Source organism: Agelaius tricolor, unplaced genomic scaffold, assembly GCF_023055355.1.
Source record: "Agelaius tricolor isolate 1412-34295 unplaced genomic scaffold, bAgeTri1.0.p SCAF_29, whole genome shotgun sequence".
Classification (NCBI taxonomy): domain Eukaryota; kingdom Metazoa; phylum Chordata; class Aves; order Passeriformes; family Icteridae; genus Agelaius; species Agelaius tricolor.
Genome location: NW_027269289.1, coordinates 1062606 through 1085749, shown reverse-complemented (window position 1 = coordinate 1085749; position 23144 = coordinate 1062606). Strand labels below are relative to the sequence as shown.

General features: G+C 43.0%; 1 protein-coding gene across 5 annotated transcripts; it reads left to right on the top strand.

The window, feature by feature from the left end:
- Positions 1-97: 97 nt before the first annotated feature.
- On the top strand, positions 98-19154 carry NFRKB (nuclear factor related to kappaB binding protein). Of its 5 annotated transcripts, XM_071449502.1 has the most exons (28): positions 98-1059; positions 1167-1344; positions 1538-1587; positions 1675-1815; positions 2220-2421; positions 2512-2639; positions 3708-3882; positions 4045-4146; positions 4691-4764; positions 5178-5262; positions 5494-5674; positions 5868-5976; positions 6410-6536; positions 7550-7615; positions 8591-8670; positions 8751-8791; positions 9216-9276; positions 10107-10281; positions 10592-10698; positions 11150-11273; positions 11657-11733; positions 12367-12587; positions 13092-13368; positions 14032-14250; positions 14681-15457; positions 16311-16417; positions 17159-17294; positions 18034-19154. In XM_071449502.1, the coding sequence occupies exons 4-28, from the start codon at positions 1693-1695 to the stop codon at positions 18157-18159; spliced, it is 3900 nt and encodes a 1299-aa protein (XP_071305603.1). In that variant the 5' UTR covers positions 98-1059; positions 1167-1344; positions 1538-1587; positions 1675-1692; the 3' UTR covers positions 18160-19154. The 5 variants fall into 5 exon arrangements, with proteins under 5 accessions (XP_071305603.1, XP_071305601.1, XP_071305602.1 ...); XM_071449500.1 differs by lacking the exon at positions 1538-1587; XM_071449501.1 differs by lacking the exons at positions 1167-1344; positions 1538-1587.
- Positions 19155-23144: the final 3990 nt, after the last annotated feature.

The window sequence follows — 23144 nt, the reverse complement described above, 5'->3', positions numbered from 1 at the left end:
CTAAGGTGTTCAGTGGAGGGTGAGTGAGGTGGAATGTGGATAGATGGGATGATAACAGTATAGCGGTTACAGGGAAAAATACATTTGCTGCTCTCTGGATGGATCACAGAATTTCTGACCTCCCACAACACAGTCCAAGGGAGGATAAGTGGAGAGTGGACTGGAGTGGAGCCCCTGTGTCTCCATTGAAACCCTTGCAAAGTATGGAATTTTAAAAACTATTTTTAAATTTAAAAGGTAAAGTTTAAAAGTTCTTTCTAGCTGATCAGCTGCATAGCCTTTGAAAACTGAGGGAGTTGAGAATGATGTCCATTGAATCAGCAAACCATGACAAAATCCCTCTAGGAGCAACTCCTGTCCCCATCCCAGGGTGATTTCAGGTACTATCCTGATATATCCACTCCAATCACTCACTAAGATGTGACTCGAGTCACTCAAGCTCCACCTAAATGTAAAGAAAGAACAAGTTAAAAACAGGGAGAAGTTAGGGAAGAGTCCATTGTAACTTCTGCACTGAATCTGTCTTTTGCTCATTGGGTAAGACCTGCACTCTGATTTCTCGTGTGCCAAGTTGTGGCACAGATTAGAGCTTGTCAGCACATTGCCTTACTGTCACGTGCAATCCTGCGCCTTAACCAGTCGAGATTTTATTAAATGAGTGTTATTCTGGAAACTGTTAATGTGCGTCCTTGGAGGGGGCTGGCAGTGGGTAAAGGCGCGGAGAGACAGGAAGAACCTCCGTTTGCTGTATGAAAATTGGCATTAAAATTCAAAATATTCAGCCTTTCAACACTTCATTGTAATATTACCACAGCATCTCAATGACTAATCCACTGCACAGGACTGCAGCCAAGCCGTATAACTCTGCCACTGATAGGTGGCTTCAGCATTCCACCGTATTTTTAGGGGAACTTACACATTTGTCCTCTTGTAGGCCACTGCACTATCGCCGCCTGTCGTGACTCCGGGGCCGCGCGCATGCGCACTTCGGCAGGGCGGGGCGTTTGCGCAGGCGCGGCAGCGCCGCCGCCTTCCGCCTTCAGCCGGGCCGCGTGAGGGGTATGAAATAAACCTGTTTTCCTGTTTTCTTCGCTGTCCCACCCGGTTTATTGCGTGTTTTTATTGCCCTTTTCTTTATTTCGCGTGTTTTATGCGTTTCTTCGCAGCTCAGAGCGGTCCGGCTGTGTCGCGCCGGAGGGGACGGGGCTCCTGGCCCTGTCACACCTTCAACCTGAGACAAACCCCACCTTAGACCTGACCTTCGCTTCTGCACCCTAAAACCGCCTTTTGGGTTTAAATGTAGTCTGTCCTGGTGTTTAACAGTGTTGAAAAGAGTTCCTGCAGGTGGGAAGGAAAGTGTGATGGGTCAGCTGTACTTCCCAACCTACCTGTCTAAAAGCACTTCTCCATTGGCATGGCCATGCTTCTCCATGTGTATTTTTTATATATATGTGTGTGTGTATGTATGGGTTTGATATGTATACATATATATGTGTGTGTATACATAATACACACACATATATATGTACACATACAGATATTGAAGGCCCACTCCATAGCTACCATTTAAACAACCACCCGTCAAAGGTGGGTCCTCCATCATTCCTCACATCAGGATGGATGTATCTGGGTTTGGGATTTTTGTTTTTTGAGGGTTTTGCTGTCGTTTTCCAGGAGCAGGAGGGCTTGAGGATGGATTCCCTGGATCACATGCTCACAGACCCCCTGGAGCTGGAGGGCAGTTGCACACGGATTATGGAGGACTGCATGCTGGGCACCACCCGGGTCAGTCTGCCTGAGGACCTCCTGGAGGATGTGAGTAGTGCTGAGACACTTCACCTTATCATAGTCTCTATATAAACAATGTGTTTAACTCCCTCTTTGGAGCTTACAGAGCAAACTGGAAAGGGAAGGTGTTTTTGACTGCCTTGGGAAAAGTGTCAAGTGTTTGATTAATCTCAGGACAATATCTTTTAAATCAATTCTGTTATGTTCTTATTATTTTAAAATTGCCTTTAAGAAGATTGTTGCAAGCTTTGAATTTGTTTTTTTCTTGTTAGTAGTATCAATTTCTTGACCTTTCATTTTTATGCTCTATTGTTTCCTGTGTCTTATAAAACAGTGTCTCATGACTGGTGTTACTTGAAAAGCATCAAGGGCTAGAAAATTGTCAAAAACACGGCTGCATTTTCTTCACTGTTGTTTCTTGCTTTCTTTAGCCTGAGATCTTCTTTGAGGTTGTCAGCTTGTCAACATGGCAGGAGGTCCTGACAGATGAGCAGCAAGAGCACCTAAAAAAATTCCTGCCTCACTTCCCTGAGAACAACCGAGAGCATCAGAACAAACTCATCTCAGCGCTGTTCAGTGGGGAGAACTTTCGGTTTGGGAATCCACTGCACATCGCCCAGAAACTCTTCCGGGGTCAGTCAGCCTCGTGAGCCTCCCTGCAGGTTTGGGGCAAGATCTCAGCTAGCAGTTGAAAACCCAGTTTGTGTTTTGTCTTTGTTACAGATGGACACTTCAATCCCGAGGTGGTGAAGTACCGGCAGCTCTGTTACAAGTCGCAGTACAAGCGCTACTTGAGTGCCCAGCAGCAGTACTTCTACAGGCTGCTCAAGCAGATCCTCGCTTCCCGCAATGTGAGTGTGTTCTGGGATGAATAACTTGTCTTTATTAAAAGTGTCTTGGTGCAGTCACAGTTCTCTGAGGCCTTTCCTCTGATGAACTGAATGAGTAATGCTCCTGGATTTTCTAGTGGGCCAGATAGACCCGTTGCTATATTTCAGGCTGTGTAACTCTCATAGCTCTCACTTGTGTGACCTGTCTTCTTTTCATGCCCACCTTGTTCCCACTTCCTGCATTTGCACCTTTGCAACTTATTATTTTCTTAGCAAGTCATTCTACCTTTGTTTGTTTACCATTTCTGAAGCAACTACAGTTAGAAAATATGTGGATCTAAACCTCTGATTCTCATTCCTCCAAATCCCTGGTAAAGTCTTCCTCTGTGGATACTTCTGTGAGCAAATTTTTACCAACTGAAATGTGTTTATTGCTCATTTATTTTCATTACACTTAGACATTGAAACATTTGGTATGTAGGGATGAAGAAGAAAATCTGTCTTTGTAAAATGGCCTACAATGTTGTGAGAAATAGAGAATCCCAGAATGATTTGGGTTGGAAGAAACCTTAAAGCTCATCTCATTCCTATCCCCTGCCATGGGCAAGGACACCTTTCATTAGACCAGGTTGCTCCTGGCCTTGAACACTTCCAGGGATGGGGCATCCACAACTTAATTGGGCAACAATATAGAATACATGGGAAGTTATTTCCTCTGTAGCCATGAGAAGTAAAATGTTTTTTTCAAAGGACACGTTACATATTTGTGTGGAAACAACACCTCACACCAATGATTTTAGTTCTTCTCAACAGTTCACATAAAATGGCACATAGTGTTACGTGTGGAGAAGAAGGTGCAGAAATTTCACCTGTTTTTTTCCTCCCCTTTAAACGATGGTCTAAAATGCTAGGTTTAAAATCCTGTGTGTGGCAGATACTGAGTCTTCCTAAGGTTCCCCTTGTACAGATCTGAGACGCTGATGGCACCTCATGGTAACCTTGCTGGAAGTTATCTGAGCTGGGCTTACCTGTCCTGGCTTACAGCACTGTAGCTGCCATAGCTAATGTCACATGAATCTCTCCTTTCAGCACTTGCTGGAATTAGCTAGGAAAGGAGGCCCTGACATGACCGTAAGGAGAAAGCACTTCCCACCAACATACGACTCAGAAGAACGAGACAGACGGACACATCGGCGCTACTTGAAGATCCTGAGGGAAGTGAAAGAAGAGTGTGGAGACACTGCCTTGTCTTCTGATGAAGAAGGTAATGCCCTGTGCTGAACTGAAGACTCCATGTGTGAATGGAAAAAGACACATTTTTGATTCTGGGCTCTACTTCCACTGGCTGGGATCTAATGAACACATGGTAATAGTTAAGCAGATTGGTGATGGGTCTTGCAGAAGTAAATCTATACCTCTGTTTTAGATCTAATCTCTTGGCCTCCACGTTCTCCAGCACGTTGTTCAAGTCCACCAGTTCCCCTGAGAGTGATCCCCACGTTGTCAACCTTGGACATGAAAACTGCAGGTGAGAACCAAACAAAGGGTCAGTATGGCTAGAGGGGGGAGAACTACCTTGAGACCTTGCAGGAAATCATCTGTAATATCTATTGCTTGATGGGAAATCATGTGATGCTTCATTTTTGCAGTCTTCAAAATAGTTGACTCTTTTCCCAGTTTAATCTTTTTCTTCTTGCAATGCCAGTATTTGAACACAAGAATCATAGTTCTGTAATATTACTGATTCCTCTGTTATATTTTAGTGGTTGAAGCATTAGCATAGTCCAGGTTCAAAATACTTGAGAATTCCTCCTATGGTGACTGTAATAAATTTTGCAAACTCTTTAAGCTGGTTCTGGCTTCTTTTCCATGCTTGCATCAGCAGTGAAGTCTGATGACTGAATGAAGCACTGAAATGAATGGATGAATGAATGAAGGAAATTCATATATGGAGAAATTTGTTACTGAAATTTGGAGATTGCTGGAAGTGTAAATGGATAGAAAATGGCATTCTAAGAAGTGTGGAAGGTAACAATAGAGGAAAAATCTGCAAATAATTATTTTCATTGCAGACAAGATAGAACTTGGAGAAAGTGATTTAAAGATGATGTTGAAGAAGCACCACGAGAAACGAAAACGTCAGCCTGTAAGATGTCAAAAAGTCTTGGGGGGTGGGATCACATTTTAACTTCCATGTTTTTATCTCTTAGCCATAAAGATCAGGGTACTTCTGTGTGACTAAATGATTGCTATTTTTTGTGTGCACTTACCCATTAGCTCATTATTGTAAGTTGGGTTCAATTGTCAGTGTATAGATGCAGCTTCTGGCCATGTTCATCTCGATAGAAGGATTTTATAATTTTAGTTATGTGTTTTGGAGGGACAAAATTTTGGCTTTCAGGGTTAGAAGACTTCCCAACTTTTATTGCAGTAAATAATTTAATAAGCTGATCCTGGCTGAGTTTGGTGCATTTTAGTACTTGGGTACTTCTTCACTTTGTGGCTGTCTTAAAACCTTGTCCTTTCTCAGTTTAATTTCTCTACTATTTTCCTGTGTAGGATCACCCAGATCTGGTCACGACAGACCTGACCCTTGAGGACATCATGACTCGAGTGAATGCTGGCAGGAAAGGTTCCTTAGCAAGTCAGTGGATCCTTTGCTTTTTTATTTCATATATGTTGATTTAAAAACTAGAGGTTTTCTGTTGAGGGGAAAAGTGAAGATTTATGACAGCAGCTGGGAAGGTGGAATGGTTGATGTGTGAACGAGTGCACACAACATACATTTCTAGATACAGACTTAAATAGTTTATGACTTTCATTAAGGTATAGTAAGAAGCTAAGTATTCTTTTTAACTTTTTATCATATCTGAAGCCTTATTTGACCTCGCAACCCTCAAGAAAAAGGTGAAGGACAAGGAAGATAAGAAAAAAAAGAAGCCAAAGATTATTAAATCTGAGGTGGAAGATTTGGCTGACTCTCTTGGCAATGCAGATGGACTCCCGTCAATGTCTCAGGATTTTTCCCCCCTCCCTCTGTCATCTGTCAAAGAGGAGTAAGTGTTCCAGAGGGCCCTGAACACCTAACATGGATGGAAAAAGCAACATGTTTCAGCTCACGTTTTTGTGGGACTGTTGCAGGCTGCGTTTTCATGCAGTTTGGGATGTGTGAAATACGTGATGTTCATCTTTGAATATGGAGGTGATATTTACTCAGTGGATTTACTCTGCATTCTCTTTCTTTTGAAGACCTCTTGAAGATATGAAGCCATGCCTTGAAGTAAATGAAATATCATCCAGCTTCTTTTTCCTTCTTTTGGAGATACTGTTTCTGGAAGGACCTGCTATTCTCTCTGTGGTAAGGAACCACCCACTTACTAGGAAGCAAAGAATACAGGAGCCTACAGCTTTGTATAGTGACTTTTCTCCAGACTTACTTTGCTGTAAATTATAATAAGATTTAGATTACATATTAAAGAAATTAAACCTTGTGGGAGTGCTACCACATTCTGGTTTTAACATGTTTCATGAGTTTAGTCAATTGAATCTGGGAGTTTTTCTATACCCATGCTATAGAACATGGTTAGATATATTTTCTATATTAAGGGCAGAGATCGGGAAGTGTTTTCCCCTTCTTTGGTGCTGTGTTACTTGAAAAAGTCAGGTGATTATTTCACGTACATAAAAACCTTTTTGTCCCCTGCATATGTTCAGCTGGTTTGTTTTCTGTGAAGACAGTCATAGTTTAAACTTGTGAGATCATTACTAAAATAATTATCTTTCCTTTTCAGCTTGAAGATAAAGTTCTCGATTGGCAATCTTCTCATGCCAGTGCACTAAATAACTGGTTCTCCTTTGCCCCTAATTGGTCTGAATTGGTTTTACCTGCCTTGCAGTATTTGGCAGGTGATAGCAGAGGTAAGAAGAGATGTTAAAAATACTAATTGTGCTTGCTCCTCTGTTCTAGTCAGTCCTGCTTTGCATTATAGCTCTAATCAACTTCTCATTCATCACTACAAGAAATCCTTGTATTGCTTGCAGTATTTCTGTGATAGGCTGTTTGGTTGACATGCCTTGGTTGTGGTCGACTTATTTTGCATGTGGATAGTAGATAAGACCCAGCATGATTCCCAAGTATGTGAAAATGTCTGTGAAATTGCCTCTAGACAGACAGTTTCTCATGTTCTGATCATGGCTTCAGGCAGGGTATTTGAAGCAGGAAGGAATTAGTCTCTTCCCCCACAGTGTGAAGTTGTAGTTGTGTTTGGAGATAATAAAAATTAAACTAGATGATGCCCTGAGCAATCCACTGAAACATGAGGTTGGCCTATCTTGGGCTTGGGCCAGTTGAGTTTCAGCCATTCCTTTCAAACTGAATTATTCTGTGGTTCTGATTTGCTTAGTGAGAAGTTTTAAAGGCAGAGACAGAGTAGATTGTGGTGGCATTGCAGCATATTGTCCATAATGCTGGTGAATACTGTAAATCTCAAGTTCTCTTCCCATGAGCCCATGAATTTTCACTGTACAATAACAGTCCCTGGGGCCTCATATTTCTTTTTCCTCTTCAGCTTGAAGATAAAGTTCTCAGCTGGCATTTTCTCATCCCAGTGCACTAAATAACTGGTCTGAACATGGTGAACAGCAGGAAGAGGCTCTTAGCTGACAGCCTGTTGTTGGAAGGCTCATTATCCTGTTCTGTTCTTTCCTTGTGCTTGCCCTTATACTCTTGAGATGCTCACCTTCCCAAGGTGATAAAGGGATCCTATACCCTTCCCAAGGGCAAGGATGAATTTAGAGATGCACTTACATAATCATTTAAAATGCTCTGTCTGTTAGTGTGAGTCTTTAACTTGACAGTTTGCATAACCACAGTATGATTTTGAGGTTGGATAATGGTATAATGTCCCTGACATGTACATTTGTCATTGTAGATGCTCCTTCCAGCTTCTCACCTTTTGTTGAATTCAAGGAGAAAACTCAGCAGTGGAAATTGGTTGGTGAGTACCTTGTGTTCTTCTATGATATGTACTATAGTAAAGGTTTGTTGTTTTCCCCAGGACTTTACTTTTCATCTTTCTGCAGCCTGGAGAGAAACACAAACAGAGCTGTTAATTTCATGGTTAGGCATTTTCTTTTCTTTTAGCTGAGCTAATACATGTTTTGGTTTTGAGGTGTTCACAAGACGTCAGTATCAGCAGCAGACAGAGCATAAATGAACAAAGGCACTGGGCTGTATTTCTTTCTGTTGCTGACTTAACCATGTTTGTCAGCCTTCAAATTTGTCTGAACACCTTCCTATTTTCCCTTCTGTAGAACATACCTTCTGATGATTCAGAGTAATTAGTAATTATCACAACTGCAAAGGAATTAAGCTTCTCTGTAGAGCAAACTGATACTATTCTCATTTTTAAAATTCGGAACCAAAGAGCAACTTAATGATCAGTGTGCTCAGACTCATACTGATTGAATTACAGATGTTCTGTGTTTATGTTCATTCCTGTAGTTACTACACAGAATTTTTCATTCTTAACTATGGTGATTCTAGTGATCACATTTGCAGGCTTAAACTGGCAGAGATTTGGAGTCAGGAAGCTTTTCCTCTGATCCCTTTCGCAGTTTTTGGTGGAGGTTATGTAGGCCAGTGTTTCTGCTCATGGATTCAGTAACTGGGATTACTTTGGAGAGTGGGAACAGGGGACTGTGTCCCAAACAGCATCTTGCCTTCTGTGCTAGGAGTTGAAGCACCATCTTTTTTTGTACCAGCAGAATCACTGGGGACTTAGCATTTCCTGGGAATCACTGGGATTTAGCATTTCCTAAGCCTGGAGGTGTTCAAATATTGCACTTTGAACATCTGTGACTGGTGATGCATTGAGGAGAGAAGGGAACAGGAGAGGACTGGGAATTACAAGCATCTGGCTTCCTAACAATTACAAGAGTTCTATTTTTACATTTTCATTATTTCTTACTAGGCAGTTACCAAGATCATGAGAAGGAACTGGCAGCACTGTTTCATCTCTGGTTGGAGACCAAAGACCAGACTTTTTTCAAAGTGAGTGAGACAAAAATCACCTTCTAGGAGCATAAAACCTGACTGTGTTCTACCCAACACTGACATTTCTTTCTCAATAGGAAAATGAAGAAAGCTCAGATGCCATGCCACTGCCCAGAGTGTAAGTGTGCAATACTGCTTGAAAGCCTTTGTAGTGCTGCTGAATCTGTGAGATTTGGGCCTTGTGCCTCTGGATCTTAAAATAAAACAATTTTACATCATGGGGCAGGAGAAAATTTGATAGTTTGATTTTATAATTGCAGTAACTGGACTTCATGAAATCAACTGATTTTATCCAAGTTCACATATATTATCAGAGCAAAGCTGCAGTCTAGCTTAGGTTCTGCTAATGAGATAATTTATAGTCCTTGCTTGCCTTCAGGTACTGCACATAGCATACTTTAAGATTTCTGCAGGGCTTGCTTTTGTTACCATAAATATTTTCAGGATTTGTTCAGAAGAATTTGCAGAAGGATGAGGGAATTCATCGTTTGGGACTGTTGTGGGCTTCTTGTGCTCAGAACTGATGGTGCCCTTTGTTTCAGAAGGACTGACTATGTAGTCCGGCCTAGCACTGGAGAGGAGAAACGGGTGTTTCAAGAGCAAGTAAGAAGAGACTCTTTATTTTAAAGGCACTTGTTAAAACAGTTGGCCACTAAATCAGGAGAATTTGTGTAGGATCACAGTTTTATACTCTACACAAATGTAGTTAATGTGAAGAATTGATATGTTGCTTCTGCCTTGAAGTCAGTATCTTGGCCTTGCATAAAACTTGCTAATGACATAGCCTTGTTTCAAAACCGTCAGTATTTCCAGTGGAAAAAATTAATTTTGTAAAAACTAATTGGATAAAATTAACGGAATTGATAGTGTCAGTTGGTTGTGCCAACCCTGCTGTCTCCTTTGCCATCCCCCACCATCCCCCACTTACCTCTTTATTTTTTGGCCATGTGTGTGTGCAAGCAAAAAATAAGTGTCAGTGAGTGCAACCATCCACTTAGTTATCTTATCTGTAGTAGATGCAAGTGGGAATTAGAGGGCAAACACATGATAGGGATTCTTCTCCCTTCTCTCCGTGTGCTGTCTACAGGATAGAATTTATAAGTTAAATTTTGGAAATCTCTCTTTAGCCAGATAAAGGGAGGAAGGGGAAGGGGACAGAAGGTGTATCTCTTGTATTTCTGGCACCTCTCTAGTCTGTGCAGCTGCTTGACAGTGAATGCGTTGCACCTCCACACCTTGCTGAGGTGGAGCATTGTAGTTTGCATGGAATAGTTTGTGATTTTCTTGATCCAAAATATGTCTATATAGCAGTATTTGAGCCTTTCGTTTAAAAAGGCTTTCTCTAGAGAATGATAACAACTCACTTGGTAATATGACGTGAGGCTTTGCTGTATATTTCCTGGTAAAGTCAGTGCTCTTGTGTTCACCTCCAGGAGCGTTACCGTTACAGCCAGCCCCACAAAGCCTTCACCTTCCGGATGCATGGCTTTGAGTCGGTTGTTGGTCCTGTGAAGGGAGTGTTTGACAAGGAAACTTCCTTAAACAAAGCCCGGGAACATTCTCTCCTGCGCTCAGACAGACCAGCATATGTCACCATTTTATCTCTTGGTAAGGTCATGGCCAGAAAAACTTCTGTAAAGAAGAAAAACATTCCTCTGACCCCTAAAACAACGATTTCAGGAACCTACATTAGGGTTGAATGCTGGTACCCAAGTTCATCGCTATTAGCACAAAGTTGGCACAGTTGATGTACTTTAAAATGATCCTTTATAATCTCGTATTTTTGAGGGATTTTTGGGGCTAGATTTTAGTAAGCAAGTAGACACTGTGAGAGCAGTCCCAAAATTTATCTCATGGAGTACCTGAGTACTGCTGTCCAGTTACAGCTGGAAGTTTAAGCTCTGGTATTTTGTTTCAGTTCGTGATGCTGCTGCTCGCCTTCCTAATGGAGAGGGAACTCGAGCTGAAATCTGTGAGCTGCTCAAAGATTCCCAGTTCCTAGCCCCAGATGTTACAAGTGCTCAGGTAAGTTGGATGTCTTGTCTGGCCTCAGATTCTCATAAAAATACACTGCATGTTGCCAGGCAGTATTCAGTGGCAAAGGCCCAATAGTTTTTATGCTGCTGTGATGAGCAAAAGGGAGCTGTGTACTACTATGATGAGCTGCTGCAAATCTGCACCAACTTTGGATGATGAAAAACCAGCTAGAAAAGCCACAGAGTTAACACTGTGATGGAGCTGGTCACATTTTAGATTGAGGAACAGTCAATTTTCAGAGCTTTGGTGGAAGCTCCATGTAACCCAAGGTGGCAAATACCATCCTGTGATGCCATATCTGCCCTCAGTCACTTCTCCCTCAGATGGAGATTGCTTGCAGCTAACTCAGGTTTTATACCAAATAGTATCATATTGCTATTAATCAGTTTTGGCTAGTCCAGCAAAGGATATCTTGTAATCTCTGAATTCTGAACTTCAGGTTAACACGGTTGTTAGTGGTGCTCTGGACCGACTGCATTATGAGAAAGATCCCTGTGTGAAATACGATATTGGGCGGAAGTTGTGGATCTACCTGCACCGGGACAGGACTGAGGAAGAGTTTGGTAAGCCTGAATTGGTGATCTTAAGAATTAAAAATGTTTACAAAGATGGATAATGAACATTGATTTGTCAGTCTAGCTTTTTTCCCTAGTCAAATTGCTTATGTTAGTCCTTCAGCACTTAATCCCAGTCTTAGAGAGCAGTGTGTCACTTTGAAGCATTTGTTTGAAAAATACCATCCCATGTGCAATAACTGCAGATACATGTTTTTGTGTGTCTTATTTTTAACCTTTTTGGCTAATTTTCTAGATGTTTTTCTCTGCACCGTTACATGACTGTGTGTTAAATTCCTTGTCTGAAGAAGAATCTGCACCTCTTACTTAGCCCCTTCCTTAAATCAGTCTGCTTGTGTTCAGGAGCTCTAACCATTAATTTGTCCTTGCAGAACGGATCCATCATGCTCAAGCTGCTGCAGCAAAGGCCAAGAAAGCTCTTCAGAAGCCAAAACCTCCAGCTAAAATGGTAGATTTCTTTGCTCAGGGTTGCACAGCTGCTTTTGGGATTGAGAAGGAGATTAGTCTTAATTTAATCCATAAATTCTGCATCCATAGCAGGTGATGAAAATTACCATGTTTGAGTTAGTAATTCATGATGTATATGAATGTCAGTGCACAAAATGAACAGGGAGAGAGGGAACTTTTCCTCCACACAGCTTCCACTGTTATCCTCTCATTTGTGCTCCCTATCAAAGGGATGGTCTTTCAGATCTAGTTTTGAGGTTAATTTTTAACAGAGTGCGTGGAACATGTCTGTTCTCCCCCTTGCTCTGCTGAAGCCCTCAGGGTTTGGATGTCTGATATTAAATATTTCTGAAGTACTTGTCTATTGGCACATTAACCAAGGTGGAAATCTGCATGTTCTGAACGTTTGTCACAACTGAGGTGCACTTTTCCTTGAGAGCAGGAGCAGCCAAACACACCAATTCATCCAAGGTTACAGCTGGGGAAAGGCAGACAGTCAGTCACGTTGGATTTCAGGATTTAACAGCAGAGTGTCATTCACCACCGTATAGAAATCAGGTTGAAGTGCTCAGCCTACTGTAAGGTGCAGCAATTAACCCTAGATTTTGTGATGCTGAATGTGGTTTCTTTGTAGAAGTCGAGTAGTAAGGAGGGTACTGTGAAAGCCCTCCCCACCAGCACAGCAGATCCTAGTCAGCTGAGCCTCAGTGACTCCAGCATGCCACCAACTCCTGTGACTCCCGTGACACCAACTGCCCCTGCATTGCCAGCAACACCCATCTCACCCCCACCGGTGTCTGCAGTCAGCAAGAGTGTATCTGGTGCTGGGTCAGAGCCACCAAAACCCAGCCAGAGGTACTGCTTCTGTCCCCTATGTCACTTGGGAATGCTGCTGGCTGTTTTTCAATAATTTGTATAACTCAGTAGTGAGGGAGTTGGGGTTATTTAGCCTGGAGAAGAGGAGGCTCAGGGGTGACCTTACCACTCTCTGCAACTCCCTGAAAGGGGGTTGGAGGCTGGTGAGAGTTGGACTCTTCACCCAGGAAACAGCAGCATGGCAAGAGGGCATAGTCTCAAGCTGTGCCAGGGGAAGTTCAGGTTGGGCATCAGGAGGAATTTCTTCACAAAGCATAATTAGACATTGAAAGAGGTTGCTCAGGGAGGTGGTAGAGTCTCCATCTCTGGAGGAGACCAAGGAACAAGTGGACATGGCACTCAGTGTTCTGGGCTTGGTGACAAGGTGGGGATCAGTCACAGGTTGGACTCGATGATCTCAGAGGTCTTTTCCAACCTCAGTGATTCTGTGATTGTGTGAATTTCCTACATCTTTGCTGACCTATTGGCTCTGTCTTTCCGTAGTGTTCTCCTGGTGTCTTCTCCCACCACGCCCCAGCTGGGGACGTTGCTGTCCCCAGCTCAGAGCTCACAGGCACAGCCAGGGCCAGCGCCCACCCCACGTGTGGTCAGTCACAGCAGCTCCTCAGGCCTGCCACAGGTCCGTGTGGTCACTGCCCAATCCAGCCTCCCAGCTATGTCCCAGCAAGCCCCAGTGGTCACCCAGCAGCAGCAGCAGCCCACGTCAGTGCCTCAAATCCGTGTTCCAGCTACAGCCACGCAAACCAAAGTGCTCCCTCAGGTGAGTTGGAAGGGGTAGAGTATCTGACATCTGATCTGACTTGCAGTGTTTTTGTGTGATGCACAGGCATTCTGTGCTCATTTGAAGCATGCGCTAACTGCAGTCAAGAGCACAGAAACAGTTTTACGTATGCAATACTGTTCAGTGCTCTGTTTTTCACATATTTACCTGGCATCATTAAATTGTGCATTACATAAAAAGTCCATAGAACTTAGAATCACAGAATCATTAAGCTTAGAAAACGCTGTCAAGATCATCAATTCCAGCCAAGAACACAGCAGCAACACTGCCATGTTCACTACTAAACCATATCCTTAAGTGCATCATCCACACATTTTTTTGAATGCTTCCAGGGATATTGACTCCACCACTGCCCTGGGCAGTCCATTCTCATGCTTTACAACCCTTTCTGGGAAAAGAAATTTCCTAATATTCAACTTAACCTCCCTGGTGCAACTCTGGGCCAATTCCTCTTGTTCTGTCATTTGTTACCTGGAAAAAGAGACCGACACCCATGTCACTACAATTCCAAGCAGTTGGAATCCTTGCAAGGGAATTCTTGTGAACTTCCCTGAACTCGCAAGCTAACACAATACAAAGAAGAATCACTAGACCGTTCCTACTGTGGTAGTCTGCTCATAGTCTTCCTCCTCTCTTCTGTAGGCTGTGATGACTCTGCCTGTAAAAGCTCAGAGTAGCCCTGTGCAGGTGCCAAGAGCAGGAAGCTCCATGGCCAGCCAGGCAGGTATCACTGTGACAGGGCTGCCTGCAGTGCCCAGCCCTGCTGTGAAGCCAGTGACCAGCTCTCCAGGCAGTTCTGCTGCCAGCACCTCCTCCACCACTATCATTCAGAACGTGGCTGGCCAGAACATCATCAAGCAGGTGAGAGGGAGGGAGAGACTTGGAACTGGGCTCCACAACCTGATTGTTCCCTGTTGTGCAGATGTAAACATCTGAGAGCTGTAATGCTGTGTAAGTTGATGGACTGTGCAGGCTGACACAGTTGCTAGTTTTGTGTGTTTGAGCCCTGTTTTCATGTACAGGTGAAAGATGTGTTTGTGCAGGTTCTTTAGTGATCTCTCCTTCATTTTGTTTGGAAAAGAAACTAACCCCACAAGTATTTCCTATTTCAGATGGGATTGGGAATGCCATCTGATAAACAACCAGAACTATTTCAGTAGTGTACTGAGTGCTAGTCTTATTCCACTTGCATTCTAGTGGGAGCAAACATCATCCTGTTGGGAAGTTCTGCTTTGAGTGTGCTTTGGACCTTGTCCCAGTTTGACAGAACCATTTCTCTGATCTCTCCCAGGTGGCTATTACAGGACAGCTCGGCGTGAAGACCCAGGCTGGAAGTGGCATTCCACTCACAGCAACCAATTTTCGGATCCAAGGGAAGGATGTGTTGCGCCTGCCCCCATCCTCCATCACCACAGACGCGAAGGGACAAACAGTGCTGCGCATCACTCCAGATATGATGGCCACCCTGGCCAAGTCTCAAGTCACTACTGTCAAACTGACTCAGGACCTCTTCACAGCAGCTGCGGGAAGCAGTGCTGGTGGGAAAGGCATCTCTGCGACTTTGCACGTGACATCCAACCCTGTCCAGACTGCTGAGTCTCCAGCCAAGACAAGCACGGTGTCTCCTGCCTCTTCCAGCCCAGCCGGAGGCACCGTGGTTAAAGTGACTCCTGACTTAAAGACTGCAGAGCCAACAAGTTCTGCTTTCCGCCTGATGCCTGCTCTGGGCATGACTGTGGCAGATCAGAAGAGCAAAGCCATAACCACAGTGGCATCCACGGAGGCCAAGCCAGCTGCCACTATCAGAATTGTGCAGGGGCTGGGGGTGATACCCCCCAAAGCTGGGCAGACCATAACGGTAGCCACTCATGCTAAGCAGGTGCCCTCGTCCTCGGCGGTGAGCATTGCTGGCACAGGCCACACCTCCCTACCCACCATGAGTGCCACAGTGTCCAAAGCAGTTGCTGTGGCCTCAGGAACTGCTGGAACCCCCATAACCATTGGTACAGGAGCCACAGCTGTGCGGCAGGTGCCCGTCAGCACCACAGTGGTATCAACATCCCAGGCAGTGAGTAATGCTGAGCTCTCACTGGGGGTGGGGAAAGAAGCGGGGTGCCAAATACACTGATGTTTTATGGCTGAAAACTGCTCTTTGCATCCACAGAGACTCAAATTACTGTGGCAGTCATGCAATGGTTGTATTTAGGTTCTAAATTTTAGGTTGTAAAGGACATTAAAGTTCATTCAGTCCCATCCCCTGCCATGGGCAGGGTCACCTTCCACTAGATCAGGTTGCTCCAAGCCTCATCCAACCTGGCCTTAAACAGTTCCAAGGATGAGGAAGCCACAATGTATGCTGGGTATGGGTCTGCAACTCATTTCATGGTGTTCCAATTGCAGATAAATGCCCCCAAAAAGTCAGATACTTCCCTTATGTCCTTTTGCAAGTGAATGAAATAAACTTTGCATATCTGAAGTCCTGCCTTATGCAGCTCTGTCTTGCCCCACACCTTGGCAATAATTTCCCTTGGAATGGTGTCATAGAACATTCAGAACTAGAAGTGCTTATTACTTGTACTAACTTTTTTACTGATTTCATCCTTGAATGCTATTTTAATGCCCTCCTCTGAAGGCACCATCAACTGTATTGTGGTTACGTAAGCTAAATGACACTATGGTTGTTTCCTAAGGATAAAAATCATGGATCCTGTGGTGCAAAGATGATGTGGATTTTCAGGGTTCAGACAGTTGTGTAGTGAATGAGAGGGATGTGAATTTTAAGGAGCCTGAACTGGAGCACAAATTTCATCAGCAAAGCTGCTGCTGGTTTCTGCTCACAGGACTCTCACAAAGCAGATGTTGTCAACCAGTTTCTCTGCTGAGCTCCCCATGGCTCCTCATGTGTTCTTCCCATTCCCCAGGGCAAACTTCCAGCACGGATCACAGTACCCCTGTCAGTGATCAGCCAGCCAGTGAAGGGCAAGAGCGTGGTCAGTGCCCCCATCATCAAGGGCAACATTGGCGCCAAGTGAGTGCTTTGCATCTCATAGTTCTGCTTTAGAAATTGGCTGAGGAAGGTCTGTGTTCGGTGGGTTTCTGGGGAGCAAGCAGACAGAGACTGGAATAGGATTGCAGTCTGTTAACAGGTCCATCAGCTGCAAGAAACTGAGTGGATATGGTGTCTGCAATGAGATTGTAACTTTTAGTTATTTATTTTGAGATGCAGGTTCTAGCAAATACACCAAAGAAAAAACATTCTGTGCCTTGAAACCAGCTGTTCAATTAGTTCTGTGTGTTTGAGCAAGAATTAACACACTGAAAAAATATCTGTAATCTGAGGCTATCTCTCCATTCAAGAGTAGATAACTGCCTTAGTGAGAATTCTTCTGGCATTCAGATATTGAAGGCTTTTTGTTTATTCTTCCATAAATTCTCATAGTGTCTCCCTTAGTTAATATTTCAAGTGCTCAGCTGTTTTCTGCATTGTGAAGTGTTCAGGTCTGATCAGGCTAACCCAGTGTGTGCATGGTCCAGAGTTAATGGTGTGATTTGTGTGTTAAATTAATTCTCTGTCATATTTATAAATACTGGCATAAACTTGTCACTAGTATATTTGCCTGTTCTATGGAGGGGAAAAAACCCCACTACTTAAAATGGTTAGTCCATGTGGTAGAACTATTGTCTACTAGCAATTGAAGAATGGTTTGGAGTTGGAAAGATTGAACCTGCTGTGCTGTTTACTAACCTTTCAACAATTATTATTCCTTAGCATCAGTGGATTAGGCAGAAATATCATTCTGACTACAATGCCAGCAGGGACTAAACTGATTGCTGGGAACAAGCCTGTGAGTTTTCTGACTGCACAGCAACTACAGCAGCTGCAGCAGCAAGGCCAAGCCACACAGGTGAGGGCACCTGGAATGATCATTCTATTTGCTTTTTAATGACTTAACATCTCCATTAGGACATTACACTGGATACATGGGATTGCGGAAAAAAAAACAGGCACACAGCTTGGTTGTAGTGTCTGCATTAAGCACATGGAATCCATCATCACCTTTATGTTCTCTCCATCCAAATAAAGTTTTTAAATGTTTTTGAAGCACTGCCAGTATAATGAATGTAAAACCAAAGGTCCTGTCAGGATTTTTCTATACATGCAGCAGTCTTTGTAGTGCTTTGTACTTTAGCTTTTGTGGGTCATTTTTTCTTGAAGAAATCACATAACTGATTTGCATATCCATCTTTCTGTCTGGAAATTTAGTGTTCCATAATTCCAAATCATTAATCTGCATCGACAGCTGATGTTAACAAGTCTGTAGAAATGAGGTATCCAATGGATCCAAGTCCTTCTTCTGAAAATGTGTAAAAGCAGCTGACATACAGGTTTTTATTCAAACTAGTTTTCAGGCCTTCTTCTCTCATCTGGAAATCTCCTGTCACCATCTCTCATGGGCAGTAGATGGAATGATCTTCTTATGACATATTCTGTTCTGGCAGTGTTTTTGGTGCTTGGTGTTGTTCTAATCACTGAGTTTTTGTTGGCAGCAGAAGCAGGTACTTCACCAGAGCACAGTGCAGGTGCAGTCATTGTGTCACCAGGTTGTTCTTGAGATGAGTTTTATTTCTTTCCATTTCACACAGGTGCGAATTCAAACAGTTCCAGCCTCCCATCTCCAGCAGGGAACAGTCTCTGGCTCAACTAAAGCAGTGTCCACTGTGGTTGTGACAACAGCTCCATCTCCAAAGCAGACTCAGGATCAGCTGTGACCACTGGTTTTAACATGGATCACTTTCTAAGAACTTCCCTGAGCCTGTTGTCATCCTCCATCCAACCAAACACCTGAGGCTGCCTAACGCCAGCCATGGCTTGGAATTGGACTGGGTTCTGCCCTTGCTTTTCCAGGGTCAGCACTGCCATGTCTGGCTAGAAATTCCACAGAAAAAAACATGCTGTACTGCAAAACAAAATGTTTCAATTCAGACGTGAAAATCCGGGTTCTGTGAAATTGTTGTTTTAAGAAACGTCTTGCTGTTTTTTGTTCTTTTTTCATCCAAAGGATTTTTTGCAAATACAGTTCCTGTGCATTTTCAGTTGTAGACAAAGCAGTTATCCTGGATCTTCATTAAGCAGGGAAGGTTGCTTGGAAAGGGTTATTGAGTGGCTTTTCAAAGTCATGGAGAAGATGTCTGCTTTTACTGGAGTCTGGCTGTCACTACTGTTACCTAGTGACTCAGGATGGTGTCTTTGACACCAGAGTTACTGTAACTTACATCCATGTCATGTTACTGTCAAAGACAGGGTGAGAGTCAAAGTGGTTTTTTTGCTGTAACAGAGTGAGCATGGGGGAGAGGGAGATGAGATACAGAGATACTTGTTCACTGTGTGAACAAGTCTGTCAGCAAATTGGACTGTAGTGGAAAGGAAAAAGTTGGTGTTCACAAGAACAATCCTCTTTTAGTTTTCTTCAACATAGAAACCTTTTTATCAGTGGAAACAAACTGTACCTTGATTTAAAAGGTTGGAATATGTTTTCAACTACACCCAAACTGTTGTCTCTTGGGTTCTGAAGAAATACTTTAACCCGTGACCCTGGCCATTAGTTTTGGTTTTACTTTTGTAGTTTTATCTGTCTATGTAAATATTTTTGAATTTTGCACATACTGGAGATGAATTTGTGACTGTTCTGACATGACCTTGAAGCTGAATGAGGTCAAAAGATGTGCTGGACCAGGAGAAGAATAAAAGTGTAGAAAGCCTTATAGATCTCTGCCATATCCTTTTGGTTCTCTACAGTGTGTTTTGTGTACAGTCATTGTCCAGGGCTAATATCCTGGTCTTCTTGATAGGATGGTTCTTTTTAACCTGGTCTTTTTTTGTAGGCTTTTTTTTTTAAGATGTGGTTTGCTCCAAGTTATATATTATAGAATATAATATGCTTAAAGAACCAAATTGTACAGTTCAGGACTGTTGTGGTTGGAGCTCTGTGTGTGTTACTGTTTTGCTGGGCTTCAGGCTGGGGCTGTGGATCTTTCACAACATCTGCTTTGTGAGAGTCCTGTAAGCAGAAACCAGTTAGTGCATCTAACCCACTTCCCACTTTGAAGGAAAACAGCTATTTCAGTAAGAAAAGAAGTAACTGGATATAAATGCTGAGTTAGCAGGACACATCAGTTCAGCATTTTAAAGCAAGTGCTTTAATTACAGTCTATATGCTTCACAGTTTGGAGTGATAAAGGTTTTCTGTCCTGCTTTGCCATGTTTGGTACATGTTTTGCACATTTATCAATCAGGAGCATGTTTTGCACATTTATCAATCAGGAGCCAGCAGAAAGACTGTGGTGTGGGAGGGAGGTGAGACATTCCAAAGTCCTTTTAGTTGTGAAGTTAAAAGACTAAGCAGGCAACGAGCAAGTTCCTGCTATTGCTTATGTGAAAGAGCCTTTAAATTCAAAACATAATCAAGATAATCCTGCTATGTTCTGTTCATAATTAATAAATTATTAAATAACCTACAATCAAGTGCTGAAAGACAGTTACATTGTGAAGACCCTTTAATTTCTGTCAGTCCTCATGACTTTCTTGCTGGACATAGGAAGCTTTGGCAGTATTAAGCTTAAGAAAACAAGAAACCTTCATCTAATCCCAGAAGTTTAGTGTGTCTCAGGTGGTTGCTGCTGGTTTTAAGCGTCTTGCTGTTAAACACCGTCCTACTTTTGAGCAACCTTTGCATCCCTGTTATTTCTCTCAGATTCATGCTCTTTTATTTTGAAGTCTGGTTTTGGGGGAAAAGAGCATCAGACACTGAATGAGCTTCTGATTTTGAATGGCCATGTGCTGGCTTGGGTAGGAAGTGTTTATCCTAGCTTTCACAAACAAAGTACAGCCTGTTGTGATTCAGCTACCACCTGTCTGATGAGTTGCTCCACTGTGGTTGAAAATTAACCCCTAAGCTACTGCAAGTCAAGAGCCCTTGTTTTTAATAAATAACTTTGAACTAGATGAGGCAGAAGGGCTCCTGTGGTTTTGTGGGGCATGCTGGGACTGGGGGAGGGTATCTATAAACTAGACTGTGTTCCAGGTGGTGTATGCTCCCACATCCTCTTGCTCTGCAGCCTGAAAGCTGTTCTGGGTGAGTCCTGCAGTAAGAGCTGCAAGGGCAGCATGTAGGGGAAGAGGGCCTAGAGAAAGTATTTATACTGACATTACCCATTTTCCACCTGTCCTGCCTGGAACTAAAGGGCCATTCAGCCTGATGAATCTTTATCAATACCTTTTCTAGTTTAAAAACTAAGTTCAGCCTGTTTTTGTCACAGTGAGATGCTCACTAGTTATCAAAGAGCCTTGTTTATCTCCTAAAAGCTGTGGATTAGGAGTTTATTTCCACAAAGAGAATATTGTGTAAAACCTGCTTTAAAAAACTGAGCAGGCTACACAAACAGCCACTAGCCATTTAAAACCTTTCTAAACTTTATTTTAATGACTGTTTTGTTTTATTTAAATCATGGGGGAAATCTGTATTTATATAACTCAGTAGGATGCCCTCATAACCCTGTGAGCTCACCTCAGGTGTTCCTTTTAAAAGAGTCATTAACTGGACATGTTTTAACAGTTGATCTTCATTTTGCCAATACCTTGGAAATCCTAGCATTGTTTTTAGTAAATGCAAAAACCTTGTTACTTGTTTGTCACATGGCAAACCTGAACCACCTCACAATAGACCCAATTCTTGTGCGTGCCACAAGTTGGGGACGTGGTGCCCGAACTCAGGACCTTTCTGACTGGGTGCTGTTCATCCTGTAGGACGGCATTCTGGAATTCAGACTTTGCCCCATAGCCTAAACACTAAACACAGCAGTTTCAGAGCTGTGGGGAAGGGAGAATGTGCTGCTGGGTCCATGCTGGAAACATGCTTTGAGAGAAAAATTGTTTAATCCTGTACTTAACCCCTTTGCAACTGACTCATCTCAATCTGAGATTTATTGGACCCTAGTTATGTGGATAGACCAGATGTGTGTAGATCCAGAGGTGGAAGGCTGGAATCATCTTTCTTATGTTTTGAATTTCTCAATAAATAAATCTGAATTTCTCACCACAAGACTGCATTTGCAGCTGCTGATCCCTCCAGAGGGACAATTTATTTGACCTCTCTCCTGTTCCTGTACAGTGAATTACCCTCTGGATAGAGCCATTTGGTTTTGTGGGCTATTAAAGAAATTCTGCATGAGTAGTGCAAATTTGAGCTATTGATGATTTAATTTAGGGATGACACAAGTGATGACACAGGTTATGCCAAGTGACCCATTCAATGTGGATTAGTTCATTCGGGCCTGGATTAATCTTGTACACGGCATCCTGCATTGAGGCCTGAATACTGAAACTCAATCAGAGGTCAGTATTTTAAGAAGCAATTTGTTTCTTTATGTCTGGAAGTGTTCACCAAGCCAATTTGGTGAGCCTTGCACCCATACCTCCTAATGTTACTTTTTCTCACTGTCCTCCAGTTTGCACCTGGAGCAGAATAAGTCACCTGCCAAATGCAAGATCCTTGAAGCAGAAACAGGCTGGTCCTTCAGAGCTCCAGAACCACGTGGTTTTGCAATGACACTTAGAGAAGGTGCCAGCCAAATCCCAGAGGAGCATCAGTAAGTGGCTGTGCTGACCCACAGCAAGGCCGTCAGGGCCTGGAAAGTAGAGAGCAAAGAAAGAAAAGAAGAGCAAACCTGCTGCAGGTCAGGGTGCTCTCCCTGCATGCTGACACTGCTTGAAGAGTTAACAGGGACCTGCAAGGTGCTGGCATTTTTTGGAATGTGGTAAGTGGCTTTAATGTTTCTATTTGTTATTCTGAAGCAATTTATGGAAACAATGGAAAATTTTTTGGTTTGTGCTTGGGGAAGCAATGGCTGCTTGATATTTACAAGACATGCATACAAAAATATGCTTCTATATATACAAAAATATGCTTTATTACTCAAAAAAAAAACCCAAAAAACCAAAACAAAACCAAAAAGGAATTTGCACTGAGGGCTTTTAAAATGCCTAAGCAAAGTGCTTGTAAGTCAGCCTGTGGTGAGAATTATTCTTGTGTACTCAGTTACACAGTGAAATTATGGATATGAGACAGTCACAAGCCTTCTAGTCACTGCGGCTTTATGAATGACTGACCTCCCTTTGCACTCCCTTTGTTTGTGTAAGGAAGTAAGTTCTGTTTCACTGGCTAGGAATGTCCTGAGTACCTTAATGACAATCAGTAACTTGGTAAGCTGAGCTTTTGGGTCTGTCAGTGCTCCTGTACTGAGAGTGTCTTCCAAGTGCCTTCCAACTTAGGATGGCCCCTGAAATGGCTGTGAAGGTGCTGGTGCAAAGGTTGTTATCTGTCCTGTCACTTTTATAATTGCAATGTCATATGCAGCCTCTGTACTTTACCAAAAATCCTAAACTTAGCTGGTCTGTTGTTCCAGCCTCTGCTAGGACAGCTGAGAGTAGGGAACGTGTTAATGTGCAAAGCTGAGTATTTCCCAAAAAGCCCCAAGTACTTTTTTGGCAGAAAATTAGCACCCTGTTCCTTTGAAGGGCAAGGGGAAAGTTTAGCCTGTTTTCAGGCAGTTGTGACCAGGAGAGCCCCCAGTCAGAGGGATGAGTCCTTTGTAATTATAATTACAAAGCTGAATTAGGCTGGTTGACAGGATTTATTGTATTCTTATTTTTCAACTTGTGTTGAGGTGAGTCAAAGAGATCTGGGGAGGGTGAAAGG

Excerpts from the sequence above, each read along its gene's own strand:
- NFRKB (XM_071449498.1), top strand. The coding sequence starts at position 1,450 with ATGTGTGTGTGTATGTATGGGTTTGATATGTATACATATATATGTGTG. Across the intron at positions 1,588-1,674 it reads TAAACAACCACCCGTCAAAG|GAGCAGGAGGGCTTGAGGAT; the intron begins GTGGGTCCTCCA and ends GTCGTTTTCCAG. Across the intron at positions 8,671-8,750 it reads AAGACCAGACTTTTTTCAAA|GAAAATGAAGAAAGCTCAGA; the intron begins GTGAGTGAGACA and ends CTTTCTCAATAG.